The sequence below is a fragment of the Synchiropus splendidus genome, chromosome 17 (genome assembly GCF_027744825.2).
Source record: "Synchiropus splendidus isolate RoL2022-P1 chromosome 17, RoL_Sspl_1.0, whole genome shotgun sequence".
Lineage (NCBI taxonomy): Eukaryota > Metazoa > Chordata > Actinopteri > Syngnathiformes > Callionymidae > Synchiropus > Synchiropus splendidus.
Window position 1 is genome coordinate 18754229 of NC_071350.1, and position 26799 is coordinate 18781027.

General features: G+C 49.5%; 1 protein-coding gene across 2 annotated transcripts; it reads right to left on the minus strand.

Annotated features, from left to right (window-relative positions):
- Positions 1-964: 964 nt before the first annotated feature.
- On the minus strand, positions 965-26697 carry ppm1e (protein phosphatase, Mg2+/Mn2+ dependent, 1E). 2 transcript variants are annotated; one of them, XM_053846601.1, is made up of 9 exons: positions 26653-26697; positions 26117-26194; positions 25827-26020; positions 7539-7660; positions 7105-7304; positions 6854-7042; positions 6161-6304; positions 5994-6087; positions 966-4955 (listed from the first exon to the last, which is right to left on the minus strand). In XM_053846601.1, exons 3-9 carry the CDS (start codon positions 26009-26011, stop codon positions 4057-4059), a joined length of 1833 nt encoding a protein of 610 aa, XP_053702576.1. In that variant the 5' UTR covers positions 26012-26020; positions 26117-26194; positions 26653-26697; the 3' UTR covers positions 966-4056. The 2 variants fall into 2 exon arrangements, with proteins under 2 accessions (XP_053702578.1, XP_053702576.1); XM_053846603.1 differs by lacking the exons at positions 25827-26020; positions 26117-26194; positions 26653-26697 and adding an exon at positions 18662-25819 and having other exon boundaries at positions 965-4955.
- Between the last annotated feature and the right edge of the window lie 102 nt (positions 26698-26799).

Consider the following 26799-nt stretch of genomic DNA (forward strand, 5'->3'; position numbering starts at 1 on the left):
CCATCCATCCATCCTCAACCTTCCACCCTCAACCTCTCATCCATCCATCCTCACCCTTCCGTCCTCACCCTCTCATCATCCATCCTCAGCCTTCCACCCTCACCCTCTCATCATCCATCCTCAACCTTCCACCCTCACCCTCTCATCCATCCATCATCACCCTTCCGTCCTCACCCTCTCATCATCCATCCTCACCCTTCTGTCCTCACCCTCTCATCCATCCATCATCACCCTTCCGTCCTCACCCTCTCATCCATCCATCATCACCCTTCTGTCCTCACCCTCTCATCATCCATCATCACCCTTCCGTCCTCACCCTCTCATCCATCCATCATCACCCTTCCGTCCTCACCCTCTCATCCATCCATCATCACCCTTCCGTCCTCACCCTCTCATCATCCATCCTCACCCTTCTGTCCTCACCCTCTCATCCATCCATCATCACCCTTCCGTCCTCACCCTCTCATCCATCCATCATCACCCTTCTGTCCTCACCCTCTCATCCATCCATCATCACCCTTCCACCCTCACCCTCTCATCCATCCATCATCACCCTTCTGTCCTCACCCTCTCATCCATCCATCATCACCCTTCTGTCCTCACCCTCTCATCATCCATTATCACCCTTCTGTCCTCACCCTCTCATCCATCCATCATCACCCTTCTGTCCTCACCCTCTCATCCATCCATCATCACCCTTCTGTCCTCACCCTCTCATCATCCATTATCACCCTTCCGTCCTCACCCTCTCATCCGTGCCTCAGTCATGGCTGTGAGGAGCCTGTGAATACTTCTGCTGAGGGGTGAAGCGGCCGCTCTGTTTCCGTCAGGCCTGTGGAGAACTGCTGTAAAGCCCTTTATGTAACAGCAGACAGTGGCGCTCCTCACACAGCCGTTACAGCATCACCCTCCATCTCCATGCCCCCCCTCCACTGCTCCCTCTCCTCCTCGCCCGCCTGGCGACCCGACCTCTGGTGACCCTTCTGTCACGAGCCGCTCCCATCACGTTCCAGACGGAGGTCAGGAGCGTCGCCTCGGCTTTGTGTCTGGAACAGATTGTTCACTTTACCATTCGTCGCACTGGAAGTGGCGGTCATGTGACCACCGGGTCATGTGACCTCGCAGATCTGTCCATCGGTCTCCGCCAATGGAGTAATCCTTGACTCTTTCCCTGCTGGTGCACGTGAGTCAGGCAGACGGTGCTCAGTGGGGGAACCCTAACAAAGACCTGTCATTACGACCAATTTGGACTTGGGCCTCAAAGCTTGAGGCGCTACTTCCTCTGGGGGCGTGTCTCTTGTTTGATGGACAGGAGGTTTTCCAGAGGAACTTTGCTTCAGCTCACCTCTACTGTCCCGTCCGGGCGGCCAGGTGTTCCCCAGAGACTGGTGCTTAGCCGCAGCATGAGCACTGACGTGTCAACACCAGTCAGAGTTGAACAAAGACACGAGACGTGAAGTCGTTCTAGACTTTATATACATGATAATATTCACCAGTTACATGACACGTGTTTATATACTGGAGGAACACAGATACACAGAATTGAACCTAACCTGCACGTCAGTCCTGCCGTTTGTCCCCGTGTCTCTGACCTGAGCCACGGAGTCCCGCCTCTTTCCTCCCACGGTGGGGTCACGACCCCGCGCCCGAGTATGGCTGGCGGGACCCGTCCTTCAGAAGACAAACCGGCAGGGAGGCTTGAAACGCAACCGCATTATTGCTTACAGAGAGAAAACAAAGCTTCCGTGTGACCACACAGTGCAGAATCATGGAGGGTCCTAAAGGGAGAGCGCCCCCAGCTGGTCGGGTGAGAGAGGTGCTGAGAGCGAGCGAGCGAGCGAGCCTGGAAATGCTTCTACTTATTGCTCGTACGGTCACGTGTGAACGGGCGGCCGGAGGCGGCGGGACCCCCGGGCTCGGCCGGTGGCGCCAGAAAACATCAGTGAGGCTAAGAAATCAACGGTGAGTTACAGGTGACCTTTAAAGCTCACAAATGTGTCGCAGAACAAACACGCCTTCAGAGGACCGAACACACAATCTTGTTTTATTAACGCTTGGGGACCTGCCGAGCGACCGCTAGCATTCACTAGCATCGGCCGTTAGACCGCGCTTGGACGTGAGAAAAGTCCAGTCTTCATCGTGAAACATTTGGGCGCGCTGTATGAAGAGTTTGGCGTTTCAGTTAGCATGTTAGCTGCAAGTAAAAAAAAAAAAAAAGTCATTTCTAAATCACCTAATTCTTAGGACAGTTTAGTGGCTGAGCTACTCTGAACGGCTTTTGTAAATCTCTTGTTTTTGTTTAGACAGAGCCTAGTTAGCATTAAAGCTAACTAGCGTGAACAAAGTCCCTTCTGTTGTCTTAAAGCTTCACGGAGTCCATTTTGATTCAGAAGACGTGGCGTCTTGACATTCAGGAATCTTTGGAAAAATATGTGCTGAGGTTGCGTTTTAGCTGCAGCTTAAAAGCGCTAATGTCGTGCTAGCGTCGTAGGTGTGTGTGTGAGACTTCCGCTGAGAAACAACAACATTAATATAGCAAGATTTCCCCTCCACCCGCTGGCTGCGGAGAAAAACCCGCCACGATGGAAATTGGCAAAAAGTCGTTTAAGGCTGATGTAGAGTTGAAGCTGAGGAGGCGGGATGATGGCGCGTCCCGGGGTCATCCAGAGGTCGCCGGACCTCGTATGTACACGCGTCTGTCACTTTTGTTGGTGGAAAGTTTGCGTGAGATCTGGGAAGGACGGAGGCCACGTGCGCGCGATACTGAGCTGCACCTCCAGGGGGCATTACATTCCTCGAACATGTCGTCAGGGAGCAGCAGCTGGAGTTGACCGCAAACATTCGGAACAATCTGCTGTTTGAATGGCAGGCGCTGGAGAAAACTGGGTCGAGGATGCTATATATGCCAACAGGCGGAAGCTAGCATTTTCTCTCTCCTGCTGTGGTCCAGTTAGCCAGGTCAATAGCACGTGGCTAGCCCTGGTCTGAGGCGTTTCTTTTCTTGGTTGACTGGTAATGAGGTATGTTTGATTTCAGTAGCGTATGCTAATGGTTAGCCTTCCCTTTGTGACGCGCGAGTGAAAGCTTGTTATTGCTGCTTTTGTTCTCAAAGTAATTCCACGATACGTCAGTGAATCACGCACATCAATGTTAGCAGTGTTAGCATTGTTAGCATCATTTTGGGTTGGGAACTCGGGGGGGACATAAAAAGAAACATTTCTTCTCGAACAAACACAGAAAATATTGTTTTTCAAATTCATCACGCTCGTGGGTGTAATTGGTACGATAATCGAGTATTTATCACGACATTAAGAGATAGATATATACGTAGAAATGACAATACTTCTTCGTGATAATGGATTGTTCAGTGACGAATGTAATTAGAAAGTAATGAACGTCGGAATATTTGGGCAAAGTTTTGAGTAACAGATGGAACTCATTTGATCTCTTAGCTTAGTTAGCATTAGCATTTGCAGCATGTTAGAGGAAGTGGCTGCCGAGTCACCGCCAAGTTGGCCATTTGATCCTGAACTGACTTTAGCTTTAGCGTGAGAGCTACGTGGTCGAGGAGTCCAGCCTGAGCAGCGACCAGAGAGTCCTGGACGCAGCCTTGCCGGGCTCTTGACTGACCACTTGCAGAGTAACTACAGCGGAGGCGCCGGCGCCGACTCGGCTCTTCTGCAGCTCTAATCCAGTGTTAAGTGCTGTGATGTGATGTGGGGACAAGCGCTGGAGGATAATGGCGGGTCAGCGTGGCAGCGCCGGGGTCAGGACGCCACGTTCTGTCCTTCCAGAGTGTCGCTCCTCGGGATTACCGAGACCAACACCGGAACCAAAGGAACGTCCGTCACCACGGAGCGAAGTGGGCGGAGCTTCAGAAACTGAGATGGTCTTCCTCAGCGGTCAGACCCATGATGTGGTCCTTCTGAGAAGATAGAGACGTGTTGAAGGCATGGTGGGTTCACTGAAGGCCTGGGGTGTGGTGGGCGGGGCGGGGTGGGGTGGGGCGGGGAGGGCGGGGCTGGATGATGATGATGGCTGTTTGGGGTCGCCTCTTCAGAAGGGGCCGTGTCGGGGCAGTCGAGGTCCGGGCACCTCAGGTCTCCAGGCCAGGCGGTCGGGGGAGCGGGGCCAGGGCAGCTCCCGGGACCTCCCGGGCCACTGAGCTCTCCGGTGTCTCCCAGAGCCGGGCGTGCGGGTTCTGCTCGCGGCCTGACGTAACAAGGCGGCCGCCTGGGGCCACAGTGGGTCCGTAAAGCTAGTGATGCTGGACTGGTGGAACCTGAGGCGGGGCCGGCGCCGCGCCAGGGCTTCCTCCCTGCGGCTGAGCGGGCTGTAGGGGGCGCTGCGCTGCCATGAGGTCAGGGATATGCGGCCCTCGAGAGACGGGCCCAGAAGGCTGAGGCTGGTTCTGTCCGTGAAGGAGTCCGTTCGGTCCTCGTAGGCGAGGTCAGCGGGGGCGGAGCACTGCTGCAGGGGCCACCCGCCGCGGCTCTTGGCGCCCACGTCCGCCGTGCTGCCTCCCTCGCCGCCCTCACGCTCCACCCTCACCACGTCCTCCTCCTCCTCCTCCTCCTCTTCCTCCTCCTCTTCCTGCTCCTCCTCCTCCACCTCCGCTACCGGCTGCTCCTCCACCTCGCCCTCCGCCGCCCCTTCCTCCTCCTCCTCGGCGTTGTTGGGGGGCGGGCAGCGGGGGTCCCGCAGGAAGACCACGATCACCGTGATGTTATCGCTGGAACCCGCGTCACGGGCCGACGCCACCAGCTTGTGGGCCACCATGCTGGTGTCGCCCGCGTTCTCCTGGAGGTGGTCGGTCACCACCCGCACCGCCTCGTCTGGACTCACAGTGTCCCAGAAGCCGTCGCAGGCCAGGATCAGGTAGTCCTCCGACCCGTCCAGAGGGAAGACGTTCTGGTCCGCGTCGCCACAGATGTAGGGCTTGTGCTCCGAGTCGCCTGCCGACAGGAGGTCAGTGAGAGACTGAGTGAGACGGTCAGTGAGAGACTGAGTGAGACGGTCAGTGAGAGGGTGAGTGAGACGCCAGTGAGATGTTGAGTGAGACGGTCAGTGAGAGACTGAGTGAGACGGTCAGTGAGAGGGTGAGTGAGACGCCAGTGAGATGTTGAGTGAGACGGTCAGTGAGAGACTGAGTGAGACGGTCAGTGAGAGGGTGAGTGAGACGCCAGTGAGATGTTGAGTGAGACGGTCAGTGAGAGACTGAGTGAGACGGTCAGTGAGAGGGTGAGTGAGACGCCAGTGAGATGTTGAGTGAGACGGTCAGTGAGAGACTGAGTGAGACGGTCAGTGAGATGGTGAGTGAGACGGTCAGTGAGAGGGTGAGTGAGATGGTGAGTGAGACGGTCAGTGAGAGGGTGAGTGAGACGGTCAGTGAGAGGGTGAGTGAGATGGTGAGTGAGACGGTCAGTGAGAGGGTGAGTGAGACGCCAGTGAGATGGTGAGTGAGACGGTCAGTGAGATGGTCAGTGACAGGGTGAGTGAGACGCTAAGTGAGATGGTGAGTGAGACAGTCAGTGAGAGGGCGAGTGAGATGGTGAGTGACAGGGTAAGTGAGATGGTGAGTGAGATGGTGAGTCAGACGGTCAGTGAGTGACAGGGTGAGTGAGACGGCGAGTGAGATGGTGAGTGAGATGGTGAGTGAGATGGTGAGTCAGACGGTCAGTGAGTGACAGGGTGAGTGAGACGGTGAGTGACAGGGTGAGTGAGATGGTCAGTGACAGGGTGAGTGACACGGTCAGTGAGATGGCGAGTGAGATGGTGAGTGAGACGGTGAGTGACGGGGTGAATGAGACGGTGAGTGAGATGGTGAGTGACAGGGTGAATGAGACGGTGAGTGAGATGGTGAGTGACAGGGTGAATGAGATGGTGAGTGCGACAGTCAGTGAGATGGTCAGTGACAGGGCGAGTGAGACGGTGAGTGAGACGGTCAGTCCCAGTGTCTGTGAGATGGTCTGAGAGACAGGCTCGGTCCCTACCTATGGCCCGGGACACCGACAAGCTGCCGTTGACTCTCCACGTCCCAAACCAGATGACACAACCTCCGAGCGCCTCAATCCGCTGCTTCTCGTCCTGCAGGTGAACACACCGAACATATCTGAGCTCCTCTTCCCACGGCAGGTGAGTTGTGTTGCAGGTGCGTTACCTCTCTGTCGGGTTTGTGAGGCTTCATCAGCTCCACCACCTGCCCCCTCCGGACCAGGATGACCTGAGAGTCTCCCAGCCAGGCCACGTACAAGGTCCGGCCTCGCAGGAACGTCACCACGCCGGTGGTGCCACAGCGAAGGTTCTGGCCAGGTCACAGTAGCAAAACACAAGTCACCAAGTCTGACAACAATGCAGCAGTACAAGAATCCATCCATCCACCCAAGGACAGAGTCAGCAGGCGGTATTCATGCGGTACCAGTCCGCATAAGAGGAGTGGCACAGTACCACTGACAGTGTAGTACTACTGTAGTACTGCTAAATAGTAGTGCTAATACTAGCTCTCACATAGTAGCAAAGTACAACTCAAGCACAACTACAATATTCAAGGAACACTGCATGAGCACATTAAGTATTCATGTACTCAATACAGTACTACAAGGTTGAAGCGTGGACTGAACTAAAGTTTAGTATAACTGTACACAGTACAAGTAACACTGCAAGTAGTGGCATTCATATTCTGCTGCATTTTTTGAACCACTTTGTAGTATTACCACTGTACTATTTGACTGTTCATATCTCACCTATGTAGTATTCATGTTGTACCACATGAGGAATACACAATAGTACTGATGTAGTAATCACAAAGTAGTATTTGAGAGTATGTGATGGAAGAAGCCAGCGGTCAGCTCACCTCTCTGGACGCCTTCTTGACAAAGTGCTCGTCGGTGAGTTTGAAGGCGCGGCACAGGGCCTCCCCAGGGTCCTGGCTGAAGGACTCCTGCCGCACCATGTTGACGTGCAGGTGGTTGGCGGCGTAGATGGCGGCGTCCACCCCTCCGTGTCCGTCAAACACAGCGAAGAAAGCCTGGTCCTCCTGGTCCTGAGGAGCGACATGAGCATGACGACCGTGACGAGTCGCCGCGACGAGGCGGCGTCACGTACCTGAATGTTGAAGAGCGTGTTGAAGTCGGGGATGATCACGTGCTTGTCCTCCATCTTGCGGCGCATGTTCTTGATGGCGTGGATGGAGGTCTCGTAGTAGGGCTGCGGGCGGCGCCGGTACGGCAGCTCCTTTAACCACGCGCTGCAGGTCTCTGCCAGTCTGTTGAAGGTCAGCCGGGCCAGCTTGACCGCCTCGATCTCTGGACACAGCGCCGGGTTGGAAGTGAGCATGACTGAGCCACACAGCACGATCCTGACTCTGTACAGTAGTTTGGCTCTCTGTTCTGCCCTCTGGTGGTCAGACACCTGTCACTGCAGCACAGGAGCAAATCCTTGCTGCGTGCCTGTGTGTGTGTGTGTGTGTGTGTGGGGAGGGAGGTTTATTGAGGAAGACCTGGTTTGCATATCGCGTGTGAGGACGTCCTTGGACTCACGTGGTAGTGGGTCAGATCCGTCTTCATGAGCCTTGATGAGGTGGTGGATGGAGAGGTCGCTCTTCAGGACGCTCTCGGCCGTCGCTCGGGCCAATGCTGCCGCCAGGGAACACGGGCAGTTACTGCGGGGAGGAGAGTCTGGGGGTCAGTTCAAGGACGCTGGGTTTGGGCATGCCAGGTCTGAGGCCGGGTCAGCGGTCAGTCGAGCGGGACTCAGGTTCCTCTGAGAGTGAGCTCCGAACCCTCCGTCTCCACGTGCTGGTCCAGTCCAACACTGGACCCTCAAACCGCCGCCGCCTGGTTCAGGCACGTGCACGTCGCGGACCTTCAGGTCGTCTCCAGACCCGCAGGCAGTGACTCACCAACGTAATGAGGCCACCTCCAGATGCAGGTAACCATGGCGACGCAGCTCCAGGAAGATCTTTGGCTCCAATTATGCGGAACACAAACCTGAGTTTTTAAATTACAGTGGCGAGTCGTCGGCTGAGTAAAGCGACAGCAGCGGGGGAGGGAGGAGGTGAGGGGGAAGGGGAGGTGCGAGGTGTCGCCATCTCCCAATTACACCGACAGCTAATGACTGAGCTGGCGCTGGAGTGGACTCAACGACTGGTCAACTCCAAACAGTGGCGTCCTGGGAGACTGTTCCCAGTGGAGTCAGGAGCCCAGAGGTTCCCCGGCCAGAGTGCAGTCAGTCTGCCTCAGAGGCTCCAGGGGATGACCTGGCTCCACCCCCTTCTCTCAGTGGCAAACAGAGCCAAACACCTGGGAGTCACTGAGGCACTGAGGCACAGGAGCCGGTCGTCCAGCTGCTACCATTCAGGACCGACTGTGGAGGTTTTGAATCAGGCGACAAATCTTCATTCTCATTCTGCCTAAAAACTCCCGTGTCCTCAGGTGCCCCACGCCCCCTTTTTTTTATAAGTCTCAATCTAGGCCAGGAGCGGGAGAGATAGGGATGCCCCACAAAGGGGTAACCATGGCAACCAGCAGGGTAAACCCTCTGCGTGAGGAGGGGGAGAGGAAAGCTCATCTGCTTTGAAATGAAGTTTGGATCCGCTGTGTCATCCATCACGGCCACAGAAGTTGGAGTCCAACATTTGCATTTTCATAATCATCGCAGCAGATCAAACCTTCATCATCATCATCATCATCGTCACTTGTCTCCTCGAGTCGAATTTGATCGATCCCTACGTGTTACTGGGCAAATATCTTTAAATCCAAGCAACCAAACGTCACAATCGTATTCACTATTCAATAATTCCACTTACCAAATGTTTTTAATTCTTTTATAAATTCCTCTTTATAAAATCCTCTTTCCTCTTTTTTTTTTAATAAATTCATATCAGCCCTTTAAAATGAAATCAAACTGACAATATGATAGTACAATTTTTTACACTTATTTATATGTTTTTATTAAATTCATTTATTGTGTTCCAGTCCGGTTTTCATGTGTTTGAGATTTATGTCATCGGTTTTTTTGGCTTTATTTTGTGGGTTTGAATCAATATGTTTTGTCTCATTAAATCTGTGTTTTAATTTAATGGCAAAATGGAGTAAAATCTTTGTAAAATATATTAACTGGTCCTTCAGCTGGTGCCAGGTCCACCATGATGTCATGACTTTATTCACGACTTTTTAATTGTTTTTTTTCCCTCTCAATGCAAAGCTTCTCTGAAGTGATGCAGCAACTGACGCAAACACGCAACAAGCCAGAAGCCCAAAATAGGCAGAAGAGAGAGCTGGCGATCACGATTCCGAGGGAGCGTGGGTTTCCGTCATGAGTTTGAGGGGTTTGGTTTGTGCCCGTCTCCTGCAGCTCCCATTGACAGAGGAGCCTCTCCAGCTTCCCTCTCCTCTCAGCTGCTCCAGTGGGGGCGGATGCTGAGCTGCTGCGCTCCCATTGGCCGCAGCACATCCTCCCGTGTCAGCGGCCGCCAATGGGAGCGCGCGACGGCTCTGTGCATCACGCTGAGGTCATGTGGAGCGGAGGAGGATTAGAGCAGAACTTAATCTCAGTTCACACCGTCACTCTGCAGCAAACACGACCGAGCGAGCGAAAGAGCCGACGAACTTCTCACTACTCTGATGGTCAACATCATTCAAGGCTTGGTGAATGCAACTCCTGAGCACCACACCTTACCAGCAACACCACAGAGGGTCAGCTGCACCTGCAAGTCCACGTCGCTCACACGGCCGGGAGAGAAGAGCAGCCACTCTGCTGCTCACTTCCTGAACACACTCACGCTGCTGGGTTTACTCTCAAACAAAAGTTGGCTTCCTTCCATGGCTGGACTCACAGCTAACATGGAAATGATCGGCATTAGTGAGTTCCATTCAGAAGATCAGCTACATATTAGCGTCAAAGATTCCATTCACCAGACGCAACGGAAATTCGGATGAAACTGTGACTTAAAAAGAAAAAAAACATGGCATTATTTCAAAGGCAAAAATGGCTTAAAAAAAGAGACATAATATTTATGTTGAAAACCTTAAAATCTTTTAAAATGATTTATGAAGACAAAAATTCATGACAAAGTGAAGCCCATGATGTAACAATTTCTCAAGAAAGAAAACTGCAATTATGAGATGAAAATCAAAGAACTATACAGTATGTACGGTGCGAGTGTCTTGGGTCCTGCTACTATGATGATTTAGATCAGGTCCAACTGTTGCAGCAGCGATTGATCTAGAGCTGCAGGCCCAAACCATCTCAGTCGATTCCCACAGGAACAACTTCTCCATCTCTGATGTCGCCTCAGGAGCAGACGTTGAACAAAGCCATTGACCTTCCAGAAGCAGGAGGAACTAAAATAGCCGTGTGCAGTGATGTGAAACCAATTAAAGCGGCGCTGGTGTCGGAGGGTCCTGGGTTCAGCGCCCAGCACAGACCACCTTAATTACAAATCTTAAACGGTCGTTTGCCTGCTTGTTTGTCTGTGCGTGACCTTTTGTGACCCCGCGCCCTCAGCGGGTGAAACCACACCATCGAGAAGGACACTCAATTCTCCCTGTCCCCCGTGACACCACCAATGCTTTTCTTGACATCTGTGCTCACTCACTTCACGAGCAGAGAACCAACACACACACGCACGCACCATCTTTGCAGGGGCCTCTCATGGCCATCACCCTTTCCCCAGCCTCTCCTCCTAAACCATCCAAAACACATGGCTCACCTGAACCAGGACTCTGAACCAAACTGCAACCCTGTTAGAGTCACACAGTTATTTAGACATTTTGAAACTTGTGGGATCCAGCAAAAGGGCAAGGATTAAATGAATAACAAAATTCATTTCATATAAAAAAAGACAACCTCCTTCTTCCTCAAAACATCTATATTTATCTTACCTTTACCGTACCTTCGACTGAAATGAATAGCTTCAACAAGACGACAAACCTGCGACACAATCACATGCTGACAGTCCAGAAACGTCAGAGACAAAAAATGTCAAATCTTACTAACAACAATAAAAAACAAACAATAACATTATCAATAAATCGAAATACAATGCCACTAAAGACACCTTGGACGGATGAAGTAAATAAATCACTCTGCAACATGTCAACACAGCACAGCGTAAATCAACTGGTGCAGATGATCCAGACAAGGTCAAAGGTCACCCCTACCTCTGTGCACTTTCCAGACAAACTCGTCCCAACAGCACATCCTCGCCCCCTGGCTGCAGTGTGCACAGTTCTCAGCAATAGTAGATGATCATAATAAACCACGAAGCGCCTCCTGAGACGAAACAAGAAAATCATTGTGCCGATGAAGAGGTGACTTTAGAATTGTAACAGTGTTTGTCTTCATTGACCCTTCACTGAGATGCCGATAGCACTCCAACTATTTCAGCCACACACTTGACACTGAGGAGATAAGGTGCTCCCATGATGCACCACTCTCCACTGCTGTGTCGGGCTCCCGTCACGCGGCGATAAAGCTGAGAGCTGGGCGAGTGTTCGCCGATGACTCATACGTGCAGCCATCTTTCTCCGCTTGCTCTTCACTACAATTTTAACCCGGGAGTGAAGCAACAAGGTTGTTTCCATGGCAACACAGAGGTGAGTGACTGCCAGTCAATGTGTCAGCAGCTCTGCTGCCAACCACACAGGCAGCTTCAGCGCCATCATTTCTCGCTCCTCTGCCAAGCGCAGGTGAAAACACTCGTGCCGTGTTGTCCTTCTGTCTGGGGAATCTGTTGCGTGTTCAGCGCCGTGTGCGAGCGGGAAGCAGTGTCCTCATAACTGGGTGACATCATCCCCACTGAGAGCATGAAACTGTGGCGTTTTACCGCTGGTCCCTGAAGGAGCCTTCGCTTTGACTTTGATGAATTCATTTGTCTCCTCGGTCCGCAGACGTCATGTGGCGCTTTAGTCTGGACTCTCTGGCAGCGGAGGGCGAGTGGCAGGGATTCACTCCAGCAGCATCTGAGCTGTTGGATTTTAAAACTGGAGCAGGCAGCGAAGGCGGCTGCCAAAATCCATGTGGAAAACATGGCGCTCCTCGCCATGTCAAGCTGAGCTGCCCCACAATTCGGCAGGGTCTTCCTCTCCGGGGGCTTCGGAGCCACCGAGTCTTCAAGTGGCACAGTTAACCTATTGGCCCGAAGTTCACTGACTGGAAGCTAGTCTGACTTGACACTTCCAGGTTCACTTCAAACTGAAGAGTGACTGTACCATTCCATTCCCACACACATAAATAGAGAATATTCAGCAATTGTTTTAATCCATCTCGACTAACAGACCTGTGGTGTTCTACTTTACACTCTTGCCTTCGAGAGCCACACAAATCTCCGAGTCCAGTCCATCGCCAGCAGCCGGTTCACAACCCAGCACCAGGCGTCCAACAACATGTGGACGACCCTAAAAACCTTTGAACCGCTCTCCCCCTACCCGAAGGTGAAATGGGTCCGCGGAGGGAGGCGCCACGAGCGCTGCTGCCCACTCAGCAGATCTCCAAGTGCACTTGTGTTTGGGAGCGGTGCTGATGTAACCCCTCCAACATGGTGTAAAGGATGGAGCAGCCACGTCACAGAGCGCCGCTCCATGCATTTGTCACGCAGTGTTCTGCTTCCGACGTGATGCACAATGTGGCACGGCGGCGTGGCTAATCCGCAGCAGATTTAAAGGAAATTAAAAAAAGATGCCTGCTCCCTCATGTGACAGTAACGGGAGATGTAAAGATCCCACCGTGCGATGGCCTTGCCGTGTTGCCGGGGAGAGCAGCTCCGGAGGGACTGGAGACTTGCGATTCCCTCGGTGAGTGTTTTTTGTGCGCGGGCCCAGTGCCGCTGCGGACGAAGCCTCCAGGCGAGATTATGTAACGCACCAGCTGGATCAGCAGCGAACTGGCGAGAGCCTGGAAGAAGAGCCCACATCCTGACCTGAAATATCTCTGGATGCCTGAACCAATTTCACAAATCAATAGTTTTGTGTGAGCGAGTGGTGAAAAGTTGCCGCTGCTGTTCTCCACCAGCCGACAGATTGTTGGAGGAGGGTCTGAACCCGATGGCTCAGATGGTGGAGAGCCCTGCTGGAGCTGGACATCAAGCATCCGAGTGCGACAAATGATAGCCCAGAATATAGGAAGTACGAACATGTCACCACAGATGCAAGTCACCGACCAACAACGACATGAAGGGAACTTCTCAAAACAACATCCTCTTCCGCAATCTGTCACAGCAGCGAATGCTTGATGCTGGATTTGTTCATCCAGTTAGTGACATGAAATAGTTTTTTATGTTCATGTTATATAATGCATTCGTACAATTTGAATCCTTTGTTTGCATATTTGACAATGGTGTTACTAAAACTTAATTGATTTATTCATGAAGTTTATTATTTTATCATAATCATTGAAAAAAAATATAAAATAAATATAATAATTGTCTAAATCACTTTAGTCAAAGAAAACATGTTAATGATTTATTAAAATAAATAAATTTATATTTAAAAGAAAATGTATATCAGAATGAAAGAAAGAGAATGTTTATGTTGATGGATAAAATATAAAATCTAGAATAAGTGATTTTTTTCCGGCACTTTCTAAAAATCTCGGGCCACATTCACCTATATTCTGTGCCGGATCTGGCCCACAGGCCCTGAGTTTGACACCAGCATTAGGTTTTCATTCCTTCCACCCGGAACCAGATGCAGTCGTGAGGATCAGACAACGACACAGTTCAGCGCTGCCACTTTCTGTGACAGAAACACAGACATTAAAGACACGACGACGCGAGTCGTCCAGACTCGGCTCCGCGCCACTGTTCCTGTTGCACTTTCACGTCTTTGAAAAAGCTTCATTCATCATTCATCTCTCCTCCTCGGTGATGTAACGCACGGCGGTCGGGCCGGCGCATGTTTCCATCTCAACCACCTCAAGGCCATCGGAAGCCACATGCAAGTCACGACACGCTGGTTTGACTCGGATTGTGAACGCTCGCTGAGCAGCAAGAAAACAACTGTAGTCCGAAGCACTGGGAGCCGCAGTCCACTCCAGAGCAAACAGCTTCTACTCTGAATTGGGATCCTTTGTTCCTTAACTGGCCCTCAGAGAGAGTCCACAATGGACCACACTAGATGAGAAATGCACACAAGAATAACCCATAACATTATGACCATGTGAAATGTTTCAGGTCTGCAGTGGTCAGCTGCCATCGACAAGGAAAGGCCTTGAGAAGCTGGTGGCCAGAGGAGGAGGAGCAAGAAAGAAACGGTGCCTCATCAGATCAGAACACTGTCCTCTATTGTTCCCTTCACACACGGTGATTGTTGGGAGAGACCCGGGTCAGCATGGGCAACAAACTGTGATGCACTTTGTGTTCAGGCTTTTTTTTTTCCAGGGTCAACCTTGTGATGGAGTCAGCGATTGGAACACCCGGCTCAGGCAGAAGCTGCTCAGTGCATGCTTCCTACTTCAACACCGATGGGCCCCTGGGTTGGCATTTATAGGCTTGCGCAGACTCGTATCAATCATTCTTCAGGTTAAACTCCAACATAAAGTGCTTTCCAGTTAAAGAATAACGCAGACGGGGATCAGAAAAACTGGACCCGGTTCTGTAAGTAAGGCTCAGACCAGTTTACAGAAGTTGCTACCACAGGTTCTCGCATAAACTGATCCAGTTTGGATCACACATCACGGGTCTGATGTGACCTGGTATTACAGCCCCCACCCTCCACCCTGAGCAGCTGGGACGAGACTCAACGAACAAGCCCTGAACATGAAGCCACTTCTGCATCCTCCAGCCTGGACCTTCTCCACTGCCATGCTTCCACCCAGCTCTTACAACACCAGCTTCTGAACAGCCTCACAGAGGTCCAAATGATTTCATGACACAAAGAGAGACATCCTGCAGCATCTTTTCACTTGAACAACAGCAGAAATTTCAGCTCAGGATCTCCTCGGCTGCACCCAAAAACCCAGACAAGTTTCATCTCATTCTCTCCGTGGCCGAGTCAAACACAAACATGAGCCAACAAACTGTGATCTGCAATCCTCCAATTAAACTCCAGAAACGCTACAAACTGCAGAGTTCCGTCTGAGAGTCATGCTGAAAAACATGGCTCTGTTGGCGCTTGATTCTCATTCATGGCAGTGTTTTACGCCTCGTGCTTTCATTTGAGAGCTCAACAGGGACTTACTGCTCGCAGTGAATGTTGAGCACCGGATTCTGAATGAGAGGCTTTGTTTAACCGAGATCTTTTCCCACACAGACCCCAGGATTTATACGCGAATAAGTCAGGATTAATAACTACTCAAACAATTACGGTTAAATAGAATTATTGAGTGACGGCGTCCCAAACGTGCAGATTTAGATCCTTCATGAAGGGTTTTCCCAGCTGAGCCACTGAGAGTCGTGATCTGTCAAACACCTGTCATCTTGACAGTGTCGACTCTTTATCCTGCTTCTCTGTGGGCAGCAACACGGAGCCACAGATCAAAATATCAACATAACAACACGCTCACACCAATCAGGAAATATGAACCCGAAAACCCGGATTCCTCCATCATCCAGAGGCAGGTTTTCAAGGTCGCACAGGTTGGGTCTCCAAGGTGAGCCAGACTACTTTGCATTCAGCGCCACAGACCCGTGACTCATCCGCTGAATTATGGGCGAACAAAGAGGCAGGGCAGTCTGGAGCAGCAGCAGGAGCTGCAGCTTCGCTCTCAATGCAGAAGCGCAGTAGGCGGGAAAGGAGGACGCCACTCACTGGTGAAGGTCGCCGCTCCTCCAAAACCAGGGTCTCGCCACAGTTGGATTTAAATGGAGTGTGAGTCAGAGCTGCAAAGACTCCTCCGATCTTTAGCTGACCTCGCAGCCCTCCAGCACCGTGTCTGATTCATCCTGAATCATCCGAATTTAACAAAGTATTTGCCTTGGTTTCACAGTTCTTTCCTACTTTTAATCAGGTCAAATAACGGCCACGTGCGTCCCTCAAACGCATCTCATTAAAACCAGTTCATCTTCAGCAAAATAATGTGTCTGTTAGGATGCTGCACGCCTGCCCATACCCACCGTGTGTGTCCGGGTCTCAGCTCACACTGAGCTGCCGCAGCCATGACACCAGAAGTCTGGCGGGCATTTGCATGCATTACTTCTGCTTCAGCCCAGTGATCAAGTGTGCCGTCCAGTCATCGCCCTAGAGCATGCTGGGAGACTGGTCATGAGCAGTCCCCGCCGCCTGAGACAAGGGTTTTACGTGATCAAGAAGAGCTCCTGCTCATGGAGAGACGCCTCCTGCTCAGTTTGAAACTGCCTCAAACAACTTCTGGAACCTACTTTTGTAGAGTTGAGCAAAGAAGTTATCTGCGACCAGAAAAGCGTCCACTGGTTTCAGACCCAGAAGGACATTGTTTGCTTCATGTAATTGTGGCTTTAAACCTGAGGTTCACACGCGTCCTTATATCTAGGTTTATGTTTCCTGTCCTGAAACTATAGAAATGTTTAGGCATTTCCACATTTTTATTTAGAATGAGTTCTGCTGTTAAGTAGTCAAATTCATCGTCTAGGTTTGTAGTTCCTAATGTTTTTTTTTTTCATTTCAAATGTGAAGTAATTTTAACAGCGTTTTATACTCCATCTACTGTAAAATGTTTATTCTAAATTATTTTTTTAATTTTCTTGCACATTTTTTTATTTCCCAAGGTTTGTTCTTCAGGGAAATTACTATTAACATAAACTTCTTGTATAAACTACATCTTTACTTATATTTTTCTTAGAACTTTGAGTCTCTTAAGCATGTTATTGATTATTTTGACAAATTATTTTATAAAAAGTCATGTAACTGGTTCATTCATTCACTCAAAATCTGCCCCTTGCCAAAGCCAATCCCAACTAGAGTGAAATATCCACAAACCGGATCAACTCAAACTTAGGTCGACAGCCCAAGAAGATAGTTAATCTGGAAATTCTTTCAATGACAAAAAACAGAGAAGGGATGGAGTAAAAATGTCGTATTTATAGAAAAAAAAATCTATTTCCAGCTACAAACAGGTCATTCAGATTTGAAATTTTGTTCCCAGTTATACAGCCTCCATGTTTAGAGAATGTGGGAGGAAACTGGAGTGCCTACAGAAAGCAGAGCAGCGGGACCGGGATGTACACAGCGATTTCTTACTCTCTAATCAGGCCTCTAGCCGTCGGCTCGTCCTTGACACTGCGGTGCACCTCAAATATATGCAGCTGGATGGTCGTGTGAATTAGTGCTGAAAACGCTGGGAAGGCTCAACAATTGACAGCGGTGGTGGAGGGCAGTAAGTGAAGCTGCCCTCCGTGGTAATCCCAGCGAGACACTCTGATTAAGGGATTATTGCTGCATCTAATTTCAAAGGCTGCGATAGCTGGACCAGGGCTGCAGCAGAGGAAGAGGAGGAAGGGTGTTGCCAAAACAAGGGCGGGAGGAAGGAAATCCTGCACACAGAAATTCCTCGCACGGCCATTACACTTCCACAGCGCCTTCTGTAAACCGGGGCACCTCAAAGTCACAGAGAAGCCCTGGCAGCAGGAGGAAGCCAGGCCTCAATAAGACGCTGCTCTAGAAAGCCGCACAATGACTTCCCAGAAGAGGATGTTCGTCTCCTCGGGGATCAAATCTCTTGGCTTCATATTGCTCTGATTAAACAGCGAAAAGCCAAGAGACGCACAGATGGTGGCGTGAAAACTGGGGCTTTCAAAATTTCTACGCGCCGGCTCTGATGGAGAAGCTTTTGATTCCATCATTTAAAGAATTCGCTGGGAGGACGTCATTAATGAAACGACTGGGTGATACCAGTGTTGTTTCATTGGCTATTTTTCACACCGAACATCAGGGCTGGAGCACAGTGGAATTCAGAGTCAGCCAAAGTAGATGTACACAAAACACTTGGTAGCAGCCTAGCTATGTTTCAGAGGGCGCCCCCACCCTAGCCCACCACGCCAAAGAACGTGAATGAGATTCAGCGAAGACACAGTGGAAAACAGCAGCAGCTATAAACGGGCCGAGCCACTGCAGTACAAGGCCACCCCGAGACACTGCGGCACCGAGCAACACATCACAGGTGTTACCAAGAAGAGCTGAGCCAAAAGACACATCTATATAGTAACCATTTTTAGATTCGTCAGAGTTGAAGATGAGGAAGTGCCTGACAAAGCCGTGCTGACAGCTCCACTGCCATCATCACTAGTACCAGTACTATCAGCACAGATCTTGATGCTAACTCACTGCAAACAACTGTGACCTGTGTAACGGGTCAATATCCATGAGGACAAAAAATTTATTCTAAATAAAGCACAAAGTAAATACACCATAAAATATGACTTAAACATATCTTTCAAGAAATTATCATGTAAAAAAATAGTAATAAAGATGAAAAAATACAATCTTCTGAAAAAAAATACTGAAAATACTGAAAATACTGCAGACTGCGTGAGAAACAAAGAATGAGAATAATAAAATGAAGTGAAAATAATGGACTCTAAACTGGAAAACCTGAGCAACAGATGAGTTTGAAAGTAAAAGTTCAGATTATATAAGTAGTTTTCATTGAACGAGTTATCAGTTTCTATTCCTTTATTCGACAGTGTGTTTTCCTCTGTCTTGTCATGAACCCAGCAATGCAGAAGTCCCCACAACTCCCAGCCGTTTACCTTGTGCACTCGCATTCTAACCGCTGACCCCAGCTCTGGTTAGAAGGGGCGACTTCTAACTCCAGCTTGAGGATGTGAAACTAGTTCAGCAGAGAAAGGAGGGCACTTCATTCTGAGACGGTACACGTGGGACTTCAGTGGTCTGATTTGTCTGCTCGACAGTGACATAATCATCCGGCGCTCACTTGCTGCGGCTCAGTGGCGGATCATTGCTGCCCGCTTCTCTCCGACACCTTGCAGGCCGGATTCAGGCGGTGACCTTTGACGCTCCAATTAAAGCAGGAAGAGGAGCATATTGCTACATCCTGTCGGCGAAAGGCTAATGGCAGTCGATTACCAAATGAAAAAGCACCAAGCTTAAGGTGCTTATATGAAGCACAACGCCCCATGATGTCTGCAACCTTTGTTACGTGGCGTTCTCTAATTTGCAGTGCATCACAACGGTTCTGTCTTTGACCAGTAGCTGCCTTCTCCGCTATAAATGGGAAGCTGCTAGGTTTAGTCGTGTCTCTGCAGACACCGTTTCTGATTTGGCATCAAAAACCCAGCTGACCTTGACCCCTTTCCGCATGCGAGCAGCCCTTTCTGTCCCTGTACAGCAAACACACTGCTGCAGATGATCACACACTTGCCATCCTTCAAACGCCCAGCCTCAATTTCCTTGTATGCAAAACCCCTGGGAAAAAGTTGATTCAGATTTTCATATTGCAGATTTCCATCCAGAGCGAACACGAACAGACGCTGGCAAGATAAAAACCACCGTGTTGCATGTGAGTCAGCTGTTCCCCTCAGAGAGGTCGTCGTGGGACGTCCACCACATGCTTCATTTTGGCTCGGATTCAACAGCCTTTGACCTGGTGACGTAATCCTCCACATTCTATCCAGGCTCAATCGTGTCGAGCCAGAAATACTCGCATCAATTCTGCCGCCATTTACATGAAATGAGTTCGACTTGGACTGGTCACCACCAGCCCTGTACTCACATCATAGGGAGAATTTGGAGCTCTCTGGGAGGAAATCAGAGTGCTTTGACGCTTATAATAATAGATGGAATAGATAAAACCTGCACTGACGTTGCACATCTCAGTTCCTGTTGTCATTTTAAACCATTAAAATATGTCATTTTAGAGCTCATCTCAAGAAACCCCCAGCTCATCTGCCCCTGGGCCTCCTCCCAGTCAGACACAAGAAGATACCTCAGCCACTTCAACGTCTCCTCTAGAGGTCGACGGGCTGCAGCTCTACTCCGAGTCCCTCCCGAAAGGCCAGGCTGCTCCACCCCCTCTCACAACCAGCTTGTCACCCGCCCGAATCTATGCCCAGTGAGACCAGAAGCACCAATAAGACACAAATACGACCATTATTACAAATCACTGGCAGAAAAAAAAAAGTCATAAATTACATGACGACAAAATTCTCCTTCTGATGAGGTAGCATCATTACATAACACTTGATGCAGCATTATTACATAACATGGCATTATAATGTGTCCATTTCCCTAGATTCTAATGAGCGGTGCCGGCACCAGCGGCTCCGCACGTCGCCGACTGATCACATTTTACGTTCAACTACAGCAGATACTTCTGGATGAATCACTGTGCTGCAGCGCTGTGGCTACTACATTAATATTGATGGACATTCTACTGCATGTAAATACAATGAAATATTCAAAGACGTCCCACGGGCTGCGTGCTCACCCCCTCTAAGTGTTTCACCCACCGCCCATTAACACAAAGAGGGGATCTCTCTTCACACACCAGTCTATTATTAGCTGTTCAACCCGGAGACAAACTAATGACATGTTGAGATGAATCACCAGACCTGCTGCCTGCAAAACTGTCATTACACTCTCAGCTACAGGAGACGGTCGTGTCGGATGCCCCCAACACACACACACACGCACACGCACACGCACACGCACACGCACACACACACACACGCTGACACAAATGTTAAATCAAACATGACCGAAGGAATTACAGCAACACGCAGCGTCGCAACGCCAAAGAAACTGAAGCTGAAGAACCAGCCACCAACAACTGATGCAGTCGTCAATCAGCCTGTGTTGTTTAGCGCAACCATTAGCTCAAGAGACGCTCAGCAGTGGGTCGACCAAAAAAAACTTTTTGAATTGCGTGCTATAAAAAAACTGACTTTGTGAAGCCAAACTGGCTCTGCTTTAACAGGAAATCAAATCCATTCTTTGATGAAAAAACCTCTGGTTGTCGTCCTTCAGAACCACACATTCACCCACTTCCATCTGCAGGATCTTTCAAAAAGTTTTGTTAGAAATCTGTTTGACTGAAGGTTTGTATATTTTTTCTCGTCTAGTTTCTAAAAATAAGTTACGATTTTAAAGCATATCTTATCCATCGTTCTCCTATGACGTAAAAAAAGATGGAAATTATATGAAATAATACACAGTCCAAGGTCACGGTTTTTACCATAAATAAACTACTTAAGTCATGTGTGTATTTGCAGCATATCAGCAGTAATCATATTCTTAATCATACAGCAGCTCATCACCCATCCTGGGCTTGACAACCCCCGACAGCTACAGTAAACATTGTGGCTCCTGTGTTTCCCAGCCCTGTGCGAGCCTGTGAACACTGCCATCCTCTGAGGTCAGGAAATCACACCATCTGGGGACATCGATGGACATCTACAGCTCACATCAAACAACAAGGTGGGCCACCGTTGGCCCCCAGGCCTGGAGTTTGACGGATCAGTGATCTAGTAAGATTAGGATTTGCTGAGATGATTTACAAAAACAAATATTTGATATGATGTAATGCTTTCAAAATATAAACTCATTTGGATGAATTCAATATAAACTCCAGCTGCATCCGCAACGCGATGTGGGGCTTCCCGTGACCGGCAGCAGGCTGGTGAGCCCCCCCACCCTCCACCATTTACAGGATGGAGCTGGGATCGGCTCCATTTTCCTGTCAGCCGGCAGTAGCGGGAAAATGAATGAGAATTCCTGCACCCAGTGCCAGGATCTATTGTGTGGGACTCCTGAAGTGTCTCTCCGTTTACAACAGCAAGTCTCAGGAGGACAAGCGTTTCCATTTATACGGAAGAAAAAGCTGCATCTCTGAGACTCGGGTCCGTGCTCAGTTCAGACTCGCCGAATGTAAAAATATTTGCGACACTTGTTTGCTAAAGTGGGTTAGCGTCAACCCTTGAGGCTCAAGTCAAAGTCAAGCCTGAGTCATTGTTGCTAAAAACGTGTGGCAAGTCTTCACTTTTGTTTACGAGGCGAGTGTTGAGTCATCAGAAGAGTCTGGCTCGAGCCAACATCTCTGCTGGCCAGTGGTCGTAATGTTATTACACGATCATTTGTATCACCCACAGTCTGCTGCGGCTAATTCACAGCGATTTAACATCAAAAACAGGGAGTCATAAAGAAAATGTCTTTGGGGTTCTGAGCTCAAGTAAGAGAAAGGAGCAGCGCTCCAGTGAGCCGACTGCAACAGAAGAGAAATCCATCTGCCTTGTTGCTACGACAACTGATGTATAGAGGTGTCAAACAAACTGTAATTATCACATCCAGACAGAAAGAGTTTCCCCATCCAGCTTGAAAGCGACTTCAAGACGAGACGTGTCCCCGCAGAAGACGTGAAACGTGATGTGCAGCGCCTCTACACAGAGGTGTTTGTGGCTGACCTTGACAGAATGCTGAAAGTGGGCGGACCACAAAACAAGCTTCCTTTTTTAAGGTTCCACGGCGCACATGTCTCTGCAACATTAGCTGAGAAGATCGACTGAAGCTGACAACGAGATGTTATGAAAGACAGCAGATTCACGACAGTAGTCTGCCAATCCTCTTAAGGCGTGTTTGGTGGGATTTCTCAGCTCAATGTAACATATTTCATCACGTGTTTCTGATGCTGACATTTGCCATAGTGTTTGTCTCCAAGGTGCAAACATCTGTCACGTTATTGAACATCATCTCGGGAAGTCTCGAGTCTCGGGAAATAAATCCGTGGTCAGACCGGAGTTAAGTGTTCGGTTTAGTGCCCCTAAAAAAATCAATCAATCAATCAATTTTAATATATCTTATTGGAAAATTAGATGTTTTTTTTTATTCGGCTCATTAAAAAAAGAATGAATCATCTGCTTATACTATTAAATACGTGTATTCTGGGGTCACTAGTCTCCTTGTTGGTAGAGGGAGGGGGGAGGGATCAGGTTTGATATGTACGTTGATTTGTTATTGAACTGGAATATAGTTATTTTTTGTCAAATGTTAACTAAGTTTTTGGATCTGTCTTTAACGCTATAAGCTTTTCAGCATTCAAAACAATGTATTTGATTTGAAATCTCACCGTCTGATAATGAAACATTTATTAACCATACATTTATTGGCACTCATCAAAATGTATGATTTATAACTTCAGTCAGTGTCTATATTCTGGTCATCAGCAGGAAGCGATCATCTAACCAAGCTCCTGTCAACACATGTGGCTTGACATTCAGTTATTCATTATGATCCTCTTCTACTCGGGGGGGAAAAGGTGGGGGGCAGCCTGGACGCGTCTGCAGGTCCATCACAGACCAAGAGACTCTGGTTAGTTTGACTGTGAGAGGAAAGCGGAGGGTTCTTCTATCCAACTTTGATGCCCCTGCTATGTTTCCATCTCTCCTCTCCTCGCTCGCTCTTTCCAGCCCTCCTCTCTTCCACCCTTAAACACTTAAACTCAGCGATCGCACCACACCGTGAGTAATGTAGCGTCAGCCACTCACCCTTTCAATCGGAAGCTCCCAGCCTTCCAATAATAGGACTCTAATCTAACTTCCTGAACAGCCATCAGGAGCGGCACAATCAAATTGACTCTTTTACCGCTGGATTTGTCCCGGATTCGATTTAGACTCCAAATAAAGGGGAGGGGGTTTGAATAGCAATCAGCCCTCTTCACGTTCCAATCATCTGAAGCCATTAGTGTCTGGCTGGGTTTCCAAAGATAAACTTCCACGTGGAGCCCAGCCAACGTGCATCTGCAGCCAAATGTGCAGCAGGCGAATGGAGCGCGCGCAGGGAGGAAACAAAGGGGTTAATTTTCTATGGAAAGCTTCAGCCGTGAGCTGGAGTTATTTATAAACGAGGATGTGAAGCGCTTCCTTAAAGCCAGACGGGAAAATGACCTATTAAAATGGCAGACGGAGCTTTCAGCCCATCCTGATTCCACTGAACTTGTCGGTAAACACGCGTCTCATGGAAAGCGCGAGTGCAATGATTGTGTATTATCGGGTCGATCGCAGGCTTCAGCAGTTCCACTTCGCCAAACAGTTGATTCTGGAAGGGTCAGCAACCTGCAGGGAGCAGCTAATTCTCCAGGCGACGTGTGTCTGAGTCTCACGGGAGCCAACTGCGAGTAAGTAAGTAAGAGATTAGGATGTGATCCCAGGTCATGCAGTGGCTGCGCAGGTTTGGGAGCCAAGTCGCTGACTTTTTAACCTCAGACACCCAATCGAGGGGATCTGAGGAAATGTATCGCCAAATGCATGAACTGAAGAACGAAGCCGTAATGGTGGGGCCACAAAGGTCAAAGGTCATCGCCACTTCTTCACACCCAAACACCATCAAATCTCACTTCGGATGAAGGTTTGAAAAGCGGGGATGATTTCTATTCACAAATGATGAACCTGGTGAGTCTGGCCCGCTTAAACACGTTGCGTGTTGATGACATCACTCTTTGGTTTGAGACTGTAGAGCCATGGTGTGCAGTTCCTGGACTGAGCTGAACGGGGTGATACCAACAGTAGAACTATAGGGTTGTGAGGTCCACTTCTCCTGTCACCATGGAGACAGAAGAACCTCTTCTAAGATGGAGTTGGACCTTTCATCGCGACGATCTGAGCTCACAAGGAGGAGGAGGATGATGATGATGTAGAACCATGATGAAGACGCGGAGCCTTGTGAGGGGACCGGTCATGAGCTATGTACGTTTAAGTCAGCGTAACGTCCGGGCCCTCTGCCGTGCGTTTGTCCGACTGTGAGTGTCATTATGTATACATGAAAATGCAGCTCTCGTACAGGACTATTTTTATCCCTCCAGCCAAGCAAACACATATATGCCAGGATGAAATGCTTAATGAGATTACACACACCGTCACCTCCTCGCCATCAATAATAAATATCTGCCAGCCACGGGACAGAATGCGCTGGAATGCTGTGATGTAAGGTCCTCCATGATCAAAGCACAAAGATGCTCCATTGTGTCCATCTTGAATCATGGTCAGAAACCGAACGGCACCATTCTGGTTCAAAGCAGGGCACTAACAACCCCTTCACTCAAAAACAAGATGTGAGGGAGGCTACTCGGAGTGACGACAGCAGGTCCCTGGTCCTGCCCAACCCCAGTCATCAGTCATGATGCTTCGGATCCTCCGGCCTGCTCTGTCGGGCCCGGGTGTGCGATCACTGACAGCTGACATCCACCCTGCCACCAACACATGCTCTGCAGTCCCGGGCCCCTCAAGGCGGCCAGGATCCGACTATATGCTCTGGTAGGGTGAGGCGTCCCTCGGCTGGCAGCTGCCCTAGATGAGCCTGCTCTTCCCAGCACACTTTCTGCACCTATTTTGGATTCTAAACCAGGGCAGGAGTCAGCATCAGTCTCAGTCCAATTCATCTCACTTTCACTGCCAACTCCAACCGCATCACAGGCTGGGTTTAACTGAAAATAGCCGCCCTTCAACATCTGCCTCTTAATGAGTTATTTTAGTTTGCAGTGACGTGCCTGCGCAGCGAGGGACAGGGAAACAGTTTATTTTGGTTTTCAGCGTTTCTGCCCGAGACTATTGATCCTGGGAGGCTAATAACCTGCGAGGATATTTTTAGCCTGCGTGAAGATGCGTTCAGCAGGGATGCTGACGGCTTCCTCCCCCTCCTACACCACGATGACGTAGAACTGTTACGCAAAAACGAGGGGTTCACCGTTTCTAGACCCACAATTGTGACGTTTTGAAGGAGAGAAATTAAACAAAAGCCGGTTCGCAATTTGCATTTCCGTCGGAGGGGGGCACCAGCCGTGACCCCTCCAGCGCGTGCGAGGAGCTAATAGTGGGATCCAGACCCAGATCCAGATCCAGGGGTCAAAAGCGCGACCCCCGGAAGCTTCACACGAGAATATTGAGCCGAAGGGAGTTCACACTTAACTATTTGTAGAGGTGTTGAAGACACAGGTCCAGGCATTCGCCCTCCACCTCGTCTGGAGACACCAGGTCCGACAGTGGGCGCATCGGCGGCGGGTCGCTGTCCTGCAGGGGCGGCCTCATTTCTCGCAGGAAGAGCTCCAGGAACCGTCGGAAGGTTTTCTCCTCTGCTGCAGACCCGGCCATCATTTCTCATTCCTGGACACAGACACACACGCGCACACCTCCGTCCGTCAGTGCCACTCACTTGTCTCCGCTACGAGAAGTCGCGAGCGACACTTCCTTCCGGACTACCTGATAAATGTGTCACCGGAGGCGGAGGGTGGTGGGTTCCCGGCAGGAGAGGCGGCAGTCCGGGCTGGGAGAGTGGCGCTGGGTGGAGGAAGTACCGGGAGACTCGTCAGGAGCTAAACTGAGCCCCCGTGCAGAGCGGGAGCGCGCACAGTGTTATCAGGGATTTCGACTCGCCTGCTGGCGGTGACGTCAGAGCCACGCACGTTTGGCTCGTGAGCGCGCACGTAAAACCGCCATTAAATCTTTTTCAAGATTCAAAACATTTTGTACGAGGTTTAAATAAACAAATAAGAACATAAATGTATGTTGTGTTTTTTTTAATATAGGAAATATTTTTTGGAAATAGAATTATGACCTCAATATTTGTTTGATTCCCCAGCTTCCTTCGAATTTTGGTTTACGTGCCTCATTGCTTTATTGTGAAAGTAAAGTGGTTGTTGTGTTTAATGATTTTAAGTTCTTCCTAAAAATCTTTAGGCGCTTTTTAAAATGGTATAACACACAAAACAAAAAATGATGCCATAAATGTAACATACCTGTATTTATAGCCGTTGTTGTTGCATGCAGCAATTTAAACAATGACTTGTGGCGGCACCTCGAGTTTATTTTTCCGTGTTTTATCACATATTTTCCTCTGAAATACATATATTGCTTCCGAGGTTTGAATCAACACAAGGGCCCTT